General features: G+C 43.6%; 1 protein-coding gene across 3 annotated transcripts in view; it reads right to left on the reverse strand.

Annotated features, from left to right (window-relative positions):
• Positions 1–10,591, reverse strand: part of LOC118097904 (coiled-coil domain-containing protein 175) — a 33,749-nt gene extending 23,158 nt beyond the window's left edge. For all 3 annotated transcript variants that reach the window (XR_009557077.1, XM_060271220.1, XM_060271218.1), the window contains exons 1-7: positions 10,472–10,591; positions 6,519–6,604; positions 5,772–5,883; positions 5,180–5,315; positions 3,514–3,742; positions 2,781–2,903; positions 1,038–1,147 (exon numbers count right to left, since the gene is read on the reverse strand). Coding sequence is in view for 2 of the 3 variants with exons in the window: in XM_060271220.1 (XP_060127203.1) it covers positions 1,038–1,147; positions 2,781–2,903; positions 3,514–3,742; positions 5,180–5,315; positions 5,772–5,883; positions 6,519–6,604; positions 10,472–10,550 (875 nt within the window). In the remaining variant the exon portion in view is untranslated. The remainder of the gene's footprint in view (positions 1–1,037; positions 1,148–2,780; positions 2,904–3,513; positions 3,743–5,179; positions 5,316–5,771; positions 5,884–6,518; positions 6,605–10,471) is intronic.
• Positions 10,592–15,488: the final 4,897 nt, after the last annotated feature.

Here is a 15,488-nt window from a genome sequence, read left to right on the forward strand (position 1 = left end):
ATACATAAAAATGAGAGTCAGGTATTGGCCTTGCAGCTGGAAGGCTAACAAATCAATCATACTCGCTGGATCATCACCTTGTCGTGGTGAGTGGGCTTGCACATTCCTATGACCCTTCTGAGCGAAGCCGACAACTGGGGAACGCTGGCCTGTGGACGCTCCAATTGGAGAACAGCCTTGACCAAAGGTGCCATGGGCTTTGAAGACACTCGAACTCAAGAAGAAAGGGAGAAATGTGCTAAGAGGAAGGCACGTTTGGCAAACCCTCACCGTGATCAACTTCCACCGGGAAACTTATGTCGCCACTGTGAGAGGATGTGTGGATCCAGAATTGGCCTCCACAGTCACTTATGGACTCACTGTTAAGACTGTGTTCATGGAAGGCAATCTTACTTGGCTACGAGTGATCGAAGAAGAAGAAGAAGAAGAAGAAGAAGAAGAAGAAGAAGAAGAAGAAGAAGAAGAAGAAGAAGAGCAATCCTATACAGTATCTGCTTACTCACTAGAAATAAGTCCTTTTGTGTTTAATGGAGTATATGCCCAAGTAAGCATGCCCAGGGCTGCTGCCTAACCTTCCCCCCGCTTCCCTGTGCAGCATGGTACTTTGTCTCCCCACCCTGCACCCCACTTTAATGTGGATGATTATTATTGTTGTTGTTATTCAACCCCACCCACTTGCACAAAAGAGGTGCTGGAGCTCATCAGCAGAGTGCAGGCTCAGCTTGAAGATTCAGCCTCTGGGATTTCCCATTAAAAAGGAGCAGGCAACAGGTCATGAGAAAGGCCTTTCTCCATCTGAATTCCTGGGCAGCCGTCACTAGTCAAAGCAGAAAGCGCTGACCAGGATGCATGTATAGTCTGATCCGGTATAATAAGGCAGCTTCTGTTGTGCCTTGAAACCTATGGATTGGGAAAATAATATATGCAGCATATCTTGTTTCATACCAGACCAATTGTTTGGCCTTTTAAAATAAATAGAAAAAGTTTACATTAAAAAAACCATATAAAAATGTAAGAAAGCAGCCCTTGTTGCTCACTTTTTTTTGATGAGATCCTCCTTCTCTGCCTTTTTTGCTTCATATACTTTAATTAGTTGTCTGATGTACTTGAAAATGTCTGTCAGCTCATCCCTCTGAGAACTATGGAGCTACCAAATGCAAAAGCAAAATTCAGAACTGCTAACACTCCTATTAAAGCATTGTGTCATTGCATTAAGAGCGATGTGCTTCTCTTCAGGCATTAACAGCCTGATTATTTAGATTTGTATTTGGAATTATGGTTGCAATCCAAACAAGCTCGGGGTGGTTTTAGCATTAAAACCAGGCTTGGCACACTGGTCCTAGAATCATATAGAATCATATTAACTGTAGAGATGGAAGGGAGCCTGAGGGACATCTAGTCCAACCCTCTGCAATGCGGGAATCTCAACTAAAGCATCCATGACAGATGGCCACCCAACCTCTGCTTTAAAACCTCCAAGGAAGGAGAGTGTACCACTTTCAGAGGGAGACCGTTCTACTGTCAAACTGTTCTTGCCATCAGAAAGTTCTTCCTGATCAGGCAAATATTCTAAATTGACTGCCCAACCTTTTCGTTGCTGGCATCTCTCTGTGTCAAGAGACAATGAAGTGTGCCTCTAGGGGTGAAGTCAAACCACTGCATTAGCAGTGAACTTCGCAGGGGGCAAGCCTGGGCAGTATGTATGGAGGTCCTGAGCTGCCCAGACGAGACCCACCCCTCCCCTTCACAGCCTCACTGATGTGGTCCAAAGGAAAGCAGAGCAATAGGTCTGGCACCAGCTTGGCTACAAGAGTTGCCAGAAGGAGGACTACAAAGGGCCACCCAACCATCGTAGGGACTCCACTCTGGATTCGTGAAGGGTTTACTGACTCCTTAGCCTTTCCTTTGCTGAAAGATGTTCCATAAGGCAGCAGAGGCTTAAGATCAGAGTTTTCCTTCTCCTAAATGGGCTCTCTTCCCAGGTTGACAAGCTCCACCTGCCCCTCACTTCCCTCTACAGCACATGTGGAAACCACCTTCTTGACTGCTGGACCCACTATTGGTCTCGTCCGCTCAACCCGCTGGAGCCTGTCTTTCAATGCAGGGAAGTCCCTAACTCACCGAAGGTTTGAGACCCATTGACTAGTACCCTCACCTGGTTTAGCCAACCAAAAGCACTGTCGCATGCTGACAGCTTCTAGGAGCCACAGGTGAGAGCTAAGTGCAGGGTGAGGACCAAAGGTGGGCAAACTACCCCAGAAGGAGCACGACCTGTCCCCCACCAGAGGTACTACCCCTCCCCTAACACCCACCTCCTCACAGCTCGATTACACAACTTCCGAGTACACTGTGTTCAAGCACAGATTGGGTGGCCACCTGAGATCCTGGCCACTGCACACAGCCCTTTAAATATCAGAGCTCTCCCTGCCCATCCCTTTGCAGCACTGTGATCCACCATCTGTAGTCCTGCTTGCCGCAGCAAGTGAAGCAGATTCCGAACAACAGGGAGGGACTGAGCAGGGAAACCTGTGGCTGCTCTGCCTATCACCTTAAGACAAGACGTTGGCAATCCAATGCCAAAGCCCACAACGAAATTAGGAGCTCGGTTCCCAATTTACTAGGATACAAATCCACCAAGCAATGCTCCTGTGTGCAACCCCAATTCATTCTACGCTGCACAAAAATCAAGCGCCCATTGGATCCTGTCTGTCCTCCATTCTGTCAAGGAATTAAATTATGCTTCTTTTACCAAATATCCCATTACCCAAATACATCATTACCTTCTGAAGCTCAACAATTTCCTTCTGCATATCTCTCCATACGTTATACAATGCTATATATTCTTCCTTCTTCTGTGCACCTTCAGCCCTCTTGGCCGCAAGCCTACTTCTGATTTCTTCAATCTACAGTCAGAACAATTTTAATTTAAGCAGAGCAGCTCTCCATGTATTGTTTAGGGGTGTCTTTCTTTCTAACTGTGTCCACCTATTTGGGGAAGGGGGAGATGCCTCTTTCGTATTCTAAATAAAAGCAGACCAGCTTGCTGTTGATTTGTTAACATTCAGGGGTGTTATATCATATGTTGTTGTTTTTAAAAATAGGTGCAGAATTGTTCATTGCCATGAGGTAATGGCTACTAGGAAACTTGTTTTTAAAAGCTGGATAAATTTACTAAGGTTAAACATTAACTTAAATGGTTAATGTTTGACCGCCAACCAGGGCAATTTGTTTCTTTATCATTGAGACAGTAGGTAGGGAGATAGGCCAGCTTTTATGGCATGGGGGCATCAAAGCTACATAATGACCTAACAAAAAGAATCATCCTTAAATTGTAAGGTGCTTTCCACGTGTGAGGTCACATAAACTGTCCAGGCATTGCCTGTTTAAGGTAACCCAGGTACCTGTTTGATTCTGTGGACAGCTGCGCCAATACTGGACCAGACAGCCCAATGGTCTGATACTGGCCGAGCAAGGCAGCGCCTCTATATGGGACTGCAATTCCAGAAAACATACCTGTGCATATAGCCACTCTTTCTTTGCTTTAAACTCACAGGCCTCTTGAGCCATTATTTGCTTCAGCTCTTGGATGGCACTCTCTCGCCTGCCAATTTCTTCCTGCTCATATTTTTTCAAATTGTGAAGCTCATTTATCTCAATGTTGACTAAATGTTTTGCTTCCATCTTCTCGTTCAACAGTTCAACAGCTTCTTCCTGCTCAGCCGCCAACTCCTTTTCCTCCTCGCTGTTAAAAAGAATGGCATGGGATATGTTGAGACATCAAGCTTGCTTCATGGTGACAGAGAACAGCAGAAACGTACTATTAACTGCCATCACCTTATTGCAACTTTATCTTATGCTATGCAGCCCAGAAAAGGGCAAGAGTCTTATTGATTGATTGATTGAGGATAGGGCAGGGATACAAGGAGCTGTATCCAATGCAGTATACATGCAATTATGCTTAAGCAAGGAGAATGTGCCACTTCCTTCTTTCCCACTGTAGTCCCCTAAGACAGTGTTTCTCAACCTTTTTTGGGCCACGGCACACTTGTTCCGTGAAAAAAATCACAAGGCACACCACCATTAAAAAAGTTAAAAAATTTAACTCTGTGCCGCCCTATATTATAATTATGACTGTAAGAAACACTTGCCAAATATTGCTTTCCGGCGGGGCAGTTTTGTTTATTGGCGGCCGCCAGGCTCGTTTGCACTGAGCTTTGGGAAAGAGGAGAAATATTGCTTTCCGGCGGGTAAGTGTTGACTATTGGCGGCCGCCAGGCACGTGACAATGCAAATCGCCCTTCTCGTTGCCGCACGTCGCGGCACACCAGCCAGCGTCTCGCAGCACACTAGTGTGCCGCGGAACAGCGGTTGAGAAACGCTGCCCTAAGATGCCTCCCCTGAGGGTTAGGAACATCAGGAAAGGCAGGCCCTGGGAAACATGATGGATCTCTGCGCAAGCAGCTGCCACCTGATTCCCCTCACTTCTCTCCTACCAGTGAAATCTCACCCCAGGCTTTTCCTGGGGGGGCCCTTGACCCCCAGGAGTGGCTTTGCAAAGGACACAAGGTGTTGCAGTGGGAAGGGGGAATTGTGTGAGCATCGTTGGACACAAGCCAATGGGCTGTAGGCAATGTAGCAATAAAGTGAATGTTCCGTTCACACTTAAAAAAAATAAAAAATTCTATACCACCATTCATCTGAGGATCACAGGCTGGTTTGCAATATAAAAACATAAAAGCAAAGTAACAACCAAAACAATACCCAACTGCAAGGATTCTCCTTGAGCAATGGAACGTTCTCACCCAGCCACACCCAGCGTTCACCCTAAAACTGTTCTAGAGGTTTTCCCAACCCTCTGGAGCAGATTTGGGAACAGCACAAGGTACATGCGGGGGGGGGGGGGAATCCCATTTCTCTAGTGCTAATCCTTGCACAAGCACAACTATTTAGTTGCACACTGCCCAATGTGTATAAATAAGAGAGTAGCAGTTTTAGGTTAAACATTAAGATAGAGCTTATTATTAGCAGTTTTGTGATGGACCAACATTATCTAGTCATGTTCTAGAATCTCCTTTCTTGGGGGCTTTCAAGACACCTAGCAGGGATGATTTCAGCACAGGACAATTTGGGCTGGACAATTTCCCAAGGCTATGATTTTGGTTGAACAAATCATGCCTACCACAGTTGAGCGTTTTGGTCTTTAGAGACAGCCTGCTTTGAATATGCCGATTCTATTGCATTGGAGATTTCGTTTATGGACGTCTCAGCCTCATTTATCTTGATAAAACGATAGCGATGAGCAGCAGCCACGAGTTCTGGAACAAGAAATGTAAGACAGGGTTACAAATATGCACGCACAAGAGCGCGCGCACACACACATCATTAAAACTCCCTGTGTGATGTTTCTGTCTGGCTTCCCGACTTTGTGTAGCTGCTCTGACACTCATCCCATGGGAGCAACATCAGTTTTTTCTTTAAAGTATTATTATTGTCATGTCCCTGCTCCCTTGAGAAAAGCAATATCCCATCTTCTGTGGTCCAAAGTTTAAATTCTGCCACTAAATTAAACTACCTAAGTACAATCAATCATGCTTTAAATGAATGGTTATACACGCTACAACTACATTATATCTGCTGCTACAGTACATGCTATTAGCTGCCCAGAGTGGCTGGGGAAACCCAGCCAGATGGGCGGGGTATAAACAATAAATAAATAAATAAATAAATAAATAAATAAATAAATAAATAATAATACCATAACTCTAAAATACCTTCAAACTCCTTCATTACAAGCTCTGGGAACCCTTTGATTTGGACACGGAGATTGCTGTTTTTGATGGTCTCCTCTTCCCACAGTTCAAGAGTATGTTTCCTCTCCTCTTCCTAGAAATGGATACATGGTCGAAAAATGAAATTCAGCATGATACACCTGCTCTAATTTAAATACCACTCCAGTTGTATTTGAGAGCAGATATACAGAAACCAGGATCTCTAGCTCTGGAAAGCACATTCACCATGGTACTGTCCTGCATGCAATATTATATTTAGGACTGAGCTCAGGTGGGGTGGGGGTGGGTGGGGATTCTGCCAGTTGGATTATGCAGAAGGGGCTGGTGCAGACTGCTGCTTCCAGGTCATGTGGCCAGCATGACTAAGCCGCTTCTAGCAAAACCAGAGCAGCACACGGAAACGCCATATACCTTCCTGCTAGAGCAGTACCTATTTATCTACTTGCACTTTGACGTGCTTTCGAACTGCCAGGAGCTGGGACCGAGCAACAGGAGCTCACCCCGTCGCGGGGATTCGAACCACAACCTTCCGATCAGCAAGCCCTAGGCTCTGTGGTTTAACCCACAGCGCCACCCGCATTCCTAGGCAGCTGACTGCACCCCAAATAACCAGCTGTAAATCCAATGCAACTCATTTGATCAGGTCCAAGTTTGGTAATCAGAGAAATGCACACAGTTCCCTATTTTTTATGTGTCCCAAAGCTTTGCTCGTTTACGTTCTGACATTACCAGTTTCTTGATGGACTTAATAGCATCTTCAAAGTGCTGCACAGTTTCCTTGTTGAACACAAGCCCTTCATTATGAAGCTGTTTTTCTAAAGAAAATTTGGGGAGACAAACAAATCTTAAATCTTCATAATATGCTGCAGCTTTCAGATTTACTTATTATTATATCCCACCCTTCATCTCTTTCACGATCCCAGAGTAGACAACAAAACATTACTAAATTGAAAAGAACAATTTGCAAATTTACAGTAAACCCAATATAATACAGCAGCCAGCAATATTATTCAAAGCCTACTTGTCAATATCCAGCAGCAAATGCCAAAACCATCCCCAGCATTACAACAGCGGCTCCATCCAGCAAAATATCGCCCATCAATCTCCACTAAAAGTCTAGGAGAATTAAAATGTTTTCAATTGGCTTTTAAAGAAGGCCAGCGATGAAACCAATTGTATTTCAGAACCCTACCGGCCTGGCTTGCATGTCCCACTAATCCGAACTTTGTCATAGTGTAAATGTGTGTGTGTGTGTTGGCACCCAGAAAGGAGCTCACAGTTGCTTTACTTCTGCCTTTCCATTTTGCTGGCACACTGAGCTAAGCTAAGTTTTGGCTACAACAGTGGCAAGAGTCTTGTTAGCACAAAGATGGAAGAATGAGGAAATTCCAACGAAAGAACAATGGCAAGAAAAATTGATGAGTTATGCGGAGTTGGCAAAGTTGACATATAAACTACGTGAGAAGGACAACTGTGACTTCAAAGAATGGGAACTTTTTACAAACTATTTAAAAAGACAACAAAAGGATCTGGACTCCTTGGCAGGTTTTGAATAAACATCCACAATTTATTAGTAGAACGTATGATAGATAAGGCAATGCTATGTACAATTTTAAAACATGCAGAAAACAATATGCACGAACAAATCAGAGAGGGGAGCTGAGGGAAGTCCTTAGAGGGTGGGAGAGGGAGGAATGGAAGGGGGGAAAGGGGGGAATTGTAATTGGCTATGTTGTTGGTAATTTGTATTGTTTAAAAAATTCATTTCTTCAATAATTTTTTTTTAAAAAAACAAACCAACTCTTCCATTCCTCCTATAACAGACCTCTAATCTGGATTTGGTATGCTCCGGATGTGAGATTTGTGTACCCAAAGATGTTTTTGTACAGCTGGCATTACTCTTACTTACTGTACTTTGGAGCAATAATGACATGGTTTAGCAACAAGATTGTGGTAGTTCTTGCAATAGCATTATTATTAATAATAGCATAGTTATTAATAGCATACTTATTCCAAGGGGGGATAATTAGTCCTTAAGGTTTTTAATTATGTTTTTAATACAAATTTGGATTCTCAAAGTTTTCAGCGCTTGTTGTTTTAATATTATTGTTAATAAGCACAGGGGACATCAGGACACATCAAAAATATTCATTTGCTTGTGATTTTGAATAATTCTGAGGTCAACTGAGCATTTTCCTGTCACTTTCCTTATTGCAAAGAGGTCCAGTTTTGGAAGGAAGTGGGCTCCAAGCAGACCTCCAAACCAACTTTAGCGATGCAACTTAAATTCATTGCTATGTGTCTGAGGCAAGCTTTACCTACTACGGAAGTAAAAAATGCGGAAGATTTAGGGCGGTTCCAAATGGTTTCTGTTTTCAGATGGGAGATTCAACCACATTCCAGCAAATTCAGGTTGGGCAATTAAAGCCGATTTGGAGATCTGGCTCATCAAACCTGCTCCCCCAAAGTGAAAAGGGAACTTCGTTTATGGAACTTCGTCTAATCTCCCCACTTGCAAACAAATTCAAAAAAACGCTCAATAAAAACACGTCAGCTTCATCTAACCTTCCTGCAATGAAGGCTCAATAAGCAGGACGTGGGAAAGCGCCTTCGATTTAACTTTCTGCATCAAGAGTGCTCTTATAAACACAACAGCAAGCAGGGCTAATAAGGGCGAAAAGGACAATAAAAAAGGGGGCTAAGCTTCTGTATTTTGTCTTACACCACAAAGCACAGAGAGGTTGGGTGGCCATCTGTCAGGGGTGCTTTTGTTGAGATTCCTACGTTGCAGGGGGGGTCAGACTAGAAGACTTTCAGGATCCCTTCCAACTTGTATGATTTATGTGGAAATTGTTCAATCATGGGCTGCCCTATGTCTGGAATTTCCCAGACATAGTTGGGATTTGGCACTCGGAGACCCTCCAGGTGGGAAATTGAAGAATTGCCTGCAAAAATCGGGACATATGGCAACCCATGTAGATTTTGGCAAATTTTTGTATCCTGATTTTCACTCTTTGAACGTGGCAACCCTATTATGACAGGGTACTTCTCAATGCGCATTGGGCTGGACTAGATGACCCTGGGGGGTCCCTGCCAATTCTACACTCCTATTATTCTACTTATGGTTTATGACTACTTCTACTTCTCAATTTGTATTGTATTATTTTATGTACGTATTGTGGCTTGCCGTTGTTTTATTGATTATAGTTTAGAAATAATTTATTGTAACTGTTGAGTAGATTTCTGCTTAACTTTTATATGTTGGTATTATTTTATACTATTCTGATAATTGTTGAATGTTACTCTTTGATGCAGGTTGCTTATTTTAAAGTTTTGTTTATTATCACATTTTTGTGTTGTATTAGATTGCTATGCCTGTTGTCTTTGTCCATGGAGTTTTCTTGGCAGGGATACTGGAGTGGCTTGCCAGTTCCTTCTCCAGGTGGATCACGTTTAGTCAAAACTCTCCACTATGACCTGTCCATCTTGGGTAGCCCTGCATGGCATAGCTCATAGCTTCTCTGAGTTATTCTTGGGAGAAAAGCAATGACAAACCTAGACAGCATCTTAAAAAGCAGAGACATCACCTTGCCTACAAAGGTCCGTATAGTTAAAGCTATGGTTTTCCCAGTAGTGATGTATGGAAGTGAGAGCTGGACCATAAAGAAGGCTGATCGCCGAAGAATTGATGCTTTTGAATTATGGTGCTGGAGGAGACTCTTGAGCAGGCTTCCCCTGCTCAAGAGCTAGGGATCGTGGGAGTTGTAGGCCAAAACATCTGGAGGACCGCAGTTTGGGGATGCCTGCTCTTGAGAGTCCCATGGACTGCTAGAAGATCAAACCTATCCATTCTGAAGGAAATCAGCCCTGAGTGCTCCCTGGAAGGACAGATCGTGAAGCTGAGGCTCCAATACTTTGGCCACCTCATGAGAAGAGAAGAATCCTTGGAAAAGACCCTGATGTTGGGAAAGATGGAGGGCACAAGGAGAAGGGGACGACAGAGGACGAGATGGTTGGACAGTGTTCTCGAAGCTACGAACATGACTTTGACCAAACTGCGGGAGGCAGTGCAAGACAGGAGTGCCTGGCGTGCTATGGTCCATGGGGTCACGAAGAGTCGGATACGACTAAACGACTAAACGACAACAAAGATTGCTATAAGATGTACAGTACTCTTTTCTTTTCTTTTGTTTCTTCAGCTTGTAAACCGCCTTGAGTATTGTAACATAGAAAGACGGTATACAAATTAAAAATGATGATGATGATCATGATGATGATGATGACTACTTCTGTGATGTTTGATTAATAATAATAATAATAATAATAATAATAATAATAATAATATTTGAGCATGGCTCTAACGATGGGAAGGCGGTGTGCAGATTAAATGATGGCGAGATCTAAATTTAAGAAAGAAAGAAAGAAAGACAGACAGACAGAAGGTGGGCTGGAGGGGGTGGGGAAGAATAATGTCTCCCCACTCCAGCTCAGAAAGCAGCACCAGTTGTGCGCCTTCACCAACCCACGAGGGAAAACACCCCGCGCCGAAACAAAAAAAGCCAAAATTGGGGTTTCCCCTCATTCTTCTCCCTCCCCCGCCCCGCCCCCCCAAAAAAACTGATCCCTGTGAACCCCCAGGAAGGAAAGTGCTCCCGCGGGGCGGAGGAGGGAAAGCAGCTCACCCACGCTGCCCAAGTGGCCCAGAGCCGTCGCCGCCGCCGTGGACTCGAGTCGGTTGGGGGCCGGAGGCCGGGGATCCATCGCGTCGGAAAGCGAGGCTAGGCCGCGCGGTTGCCACGGCAACGGGGCGAGAGGCCTGCCTAGTGCGCGGGCCGGGATCCTCCTACGCGCGCCTGCCTGCCTGCCTGGGAGCAAGAAGCATGGAACCCGGTGGGGTTTACCGTTTACCTCCGAGGAGGCCTGCGGGGAGCAGGCGCTTCAAATGCTCTGCTCGTGCTTTAAAAACAACGAACAGAACCTCTCTCCCTATTTTTGTTTGTTGCTTTCATTGATTTTATTTAAAGGGGGTGCTTTTAAAATACATTATTATTATTATTATTATTATTAACCCCGTCCATGTGGCTGGGTTTCCCCAGCCACTCTGGGCAGCTCCCAACAGATTATTAAAAACATGATAAATCATTAAGCATTAAAAACTTCCCCAAACAGCGTGTGCACTTGCATGTACGATAATGCGCCAACCTTCCCCTCCCTGTTTAATGATCACGTCTAACTAATCATTACATCCTAAGTACAATGAATTGATCATTAGTAGCCTCCCCCCCCCCAAGGTGCTACACCCAATATGCCAGCAAGTTTGGAAAACTCAGCAATGGCCAGAGGATTGGAGAAGATCAGTCTACATCCCAATTCCAAAGAAGGGCAGTGCCAAAGAATGCTCCAACTACCGCACAATTGCGCTCATTTCACACGCTAGCAAGGTTATGCTCAAAATTCTACAAGGCAGGCTTAGGCAGTATGTGGACCGAGAACTCCCAGAAGTGCAAGCTGGATTTCGAAAGGGCAGAGGAACCAGAGACCAAATTGCAAACATGCACTGGATTATGGAGAAAGCTAGAGAGTTCCAGAAAAACGTCTACTTCTGCTTCATTGACTATGCAAAAGCCTTTGACTGTGTCGACCACAGCAAACTATGGCAAGTTCTTAAAGAAATGGGAGTGCCTGATCACCTCATCTGTCTCCTGAGAAATCTCTATGTGGGACAAGAAGCTACAGTTAGAACTGGATATGGAACAACTGAGTGGTTCAAAATTGGGAAAGGAGTACGACAAGGTTGTATATTGTCTCCCTGCTTATTTAACTTATATGCAGAATTCATCATGCGAAAGGCTGGACTAGATGAATCCCAAGCCGGAATTAAGATTGCCGGAAGAAATATCAACAACCTCAGATATGCAGATGACACAACCTTGATGGCAGAAAGTGGGGAGGAATTAAAGAACCTTTTAATGAGGGTGAAAGAGGAGAGCGCAAAATATCGTCTGAAGCTCAACATCAAAAAAACCAAGATCATGGCCACCAGTCCCATCACCTCCTGGCAAATAGAAGGGGAAGAAATGGAGGCAGTGAGAGATTTTACTTTCTTGGGCTCCTTGATCACTGCAGATGGTGACAGCAGTCACGAAATTAAAAGACGCCTGCTTCTTGGGAGAAAAGCAATGACAAACCTAGACAGCATCTTAAAAAGCAGAGACATCACCTTGCCGACAAAGGTCCGTATAGTTAAAGCTATGGTTTTCCCAGTAGTGATGTATGGAAGTGAGAGCTGGACCATAAAGAAGGCTGATCGCCAAAGAATTGATGCTTTTGAATTATGGTGCTGGAGGAGACTCTTGAGAGTCCCATGGACTGCTAGAAGATCAAACCTATCCATTCTTAAGGAAATCAGCCCTGAGTGCTCCCTGGAGGGACAGATCGTGAAGCTGAGGCTCCAATACTTTGGCCACCTCATGAGAAGAGAAGAATCCTTGGAAAAGACCCTGATGTTGGGAAAGATTGAGGGCACTAGGAGAAGGGGACGACAGAGGACAAGATGGTTGGACAGTGTTCTCGAAGCTACGAACATGAGTTTGACCAAACTGCGGGAGGCAGTGGAAGACAGGAGTGCCTGGCGTGCTATGGTCCATGGGGTCACGAAGAGTCGGACACGACTAAACGACTAAACAACAACAAGCCTCCCCCCCCCCACCTTTCAGTTCACATGACGACTGACGTAGAAGGGGAAAGAACATATATATTTTTAAATTATTTGTTTGTTTCATAAAATGTACTGTAAAATGTACCGCCAGATTGTAAAAAAGGGAAAAAAGAGAGAAAGAAAAACAACAGCCCTCAAAGTGGTTTGTTTAAGAGCGATATGAAAAGGTCCTAAAACTACGCATGGTGTTTACAGGTGAAACTCGGAAAATTAGAATATCGCCGAAAAGTGCATTTATTTCAGTAATGCAACTTTTTATTTTTTTATTTTTACAAATGCTTTCTTTTGGAAATTCCACAGTAATAAAACAAATAGTTACAATAATACAAAAATAAACATCGCTAGTACATTTCATTAATTACATTCCATTTATAATTGACCCACCTAATGACAAATAATTACAATTACAACAAATAAAGGCTTGACATATCTTGCTTTGCATGTCATGCATCTATCTCATATATTGGTTTCACCTTTTAAGTTGCATTACTGAAATAAATGCACTTTTCAACGATATTCTAATTTTCCGAGTTTCACCTGTGTCACCTATGCAGGGCAAACTATTTGATTTAAAAATAACACTTGTGGTTTAGCCTACAGACTCTTCTGGCCCCAAGACAACACTCCTCTCCACAATGTTTTCCTTGCAAAATGTGCCCCCCCCCAACAGAGTTTATATATTATATGTTTCTTTTAAAATATATTTTTTTATTAAAGATTTTCTTGAATTACAAAAATACATACAGTGTAACAGAATGCATTATAAGCTGGTGCATGGTGTTCTGTGTACAAATGCGAAAATATGTAGCATCCGAGCTGCTAGCCTCTTGAATTATGCCCAAGAACCATGAGGATGAGAGAAAAATGAAAATTGAAATATGTGTAAACTTTCCGTGATGTAGTTCTCCCTCGGAGACTCGAGTTTCATTGCAGGTATATATATTCTGCAGCGTCTACTTAACGGTGGAGTTATTCTGCTTTTTGAATTGTTCTGCAGTGCCAAGGCTACCACATTATTGCTATCTGGAGGGACTATACCACAACAAAAGTGGGGCAACCTCCCCCGCCCCCCCCAAAAAAGTCCAATTGTGGTTTGAAAAGTTACAGGGTTCAGAAAAGAAGTTACAGGATATTCACTGAAACAGCAAGACCACCCTAAAACTTCTGCAGGTGGAAATAGTATTGAAAGCAGGATTGCAAATGGCTACCCTAAATGTCATGTGCACAAATCCTCGTGAACAGACAATATAAAGAATGGAGAAGTCAGTAGAGCAGGCACCCCCAAACTTTGGCCCTCCAGATTTTTTGGACTACAATTCCCATCTCCCTGACCACTGGTCCTGTTAGCTAGGGATCATGGGAGTTGTAGGCCAAAACATCTGGAGGGCCGCAGTTTGGGGGTGCCTGCAGTAGAGGGACATTTCTGGTTGATTATAACCATAACAGTTCAAGAGTGAGTTCTTCGTGTGCAGTGCAAATCCAGCTTCATAAATTGCCTTATAGATTTACATCCCAGAAAGTCAAATGCTGGATCAGTCGTCAGCTTTACTCCTCTCCTTATGTGCTAGCTGGGATATCTGCCTTTTCATTTTTTTAAAGCAGCATGTATACAGTTACTGTATACCAGTGATGGCGAACCTATGACACGCGTGTCAGACGTGACACGCAGAGACCTCACTGCTGGCACATGCCCCATCGGCCCATTCACGCTGTTGTTGTTGTTCCCCCCCCCCATTTGTTCTCCCGCTCCTCCTACAGCTTGTCTCTGCTAGAGCTTGTCTCCGCTGTTAAAACCCGGATCCTTTTTTGTTGTTGTTGTTGCTGGTAGCCAGAGATTGGTTTTTTAAACCCTTTCTGTGCTGTTTTTTTTCTGGTGCTTTGGCAGACTATGATTGGGTGTAACAGCGTTTATTTTTTAACCCGTTCTGTGCTGGGTTTTTTGGCGCTTTGGCAGACTATGTCAGTGCTGCATGTTAGTTCCAGTGAAGGTATTATTTGTCATTTATTTCTGTTCTCTTTCCCCCCCAAAAAAGTGCAGCAGCTTTGGGGCATCCCACCCAAAAAAGCAAAGCAACTTTTGCACTCCCCCCCAAAAAAAACCCAAAACTTTGATCAGCAGCTCCCCCCAAAAAACTTAACAACTCTGGGCACTTTGTGATAAAAAAGGGGGGTTTGGTTTGGTTTGGTTAAATAATTAGTTTTTGGTTTATTAAATACAGTTATATATTACAATTATACATTTTTGTTATTTAAACTATAAATATCGTGAAATTGTGGTTTTTTTTCCTCGAAGTGACACACCACCCGAGTTATGCTTGGTTTTTTGGCGAATTTTGACACACCAATCTCAAAAGGTTGCCCATCACTGCTGTATACAGTACTCCCATCCTCCTTGACCTATCACAAAAGATCTTTTTTTTATATAGTTACAGAATTGTTTCACAGATTGGAAGAGATAGGTATATTGCTGGCATCATTAGCTAGTTGCTAATAAACACTGCTCCCAAACACATCCCCATCCCCTGCTTCTTGATGTAAATTAGCCATCTGGAAAACTTGCAGTATGTGTTTTGTAGAGCTCATCCTGGGGCAGAAAAGAAAGATGTTTGGATGTGACACCGCACATGCATTCATATCCACATATAAAGCACACGGCTTCCCTCAAAGAATTCTGAAGATTGTAATATGTTAAGGGCGCTGGGAATTGCAACCATTTTCAAACCACTATTGTCCCCGTCCTAAAAAAAAAACTTATATGTATCTTCAGCATTGAACACATCTGGAGATGGAGAAACTAGGCAGCCAAGCCAAGTATGGAGTGCATCACCAGTGAGCCATGCAGAGAATATACATTTCCCTCTTCTTAGCGGGCCCAGGAGTTCAAGATACCAAAATTGCTCCCTACACTTTCCGTCGGAGCGAGATCCTTACCAAAAACACTACAAACCATTCAGAAACAAACGCTCCTAAATGTGGGGAAA

This window comes from Zootoca vivipara, chromosome 1, assembly GCF_963506605.1.
Source record: "Zootoca vivipara chromosome 1, rZooViv1.1, whole genome shotgun sequence".
Taxonomy (NCBI): Eukaryota; Metazoa; Chordata; class Lepidosauria; order Squamata; family Lacertidae; genus Zootoca; species Zootoca vivipara.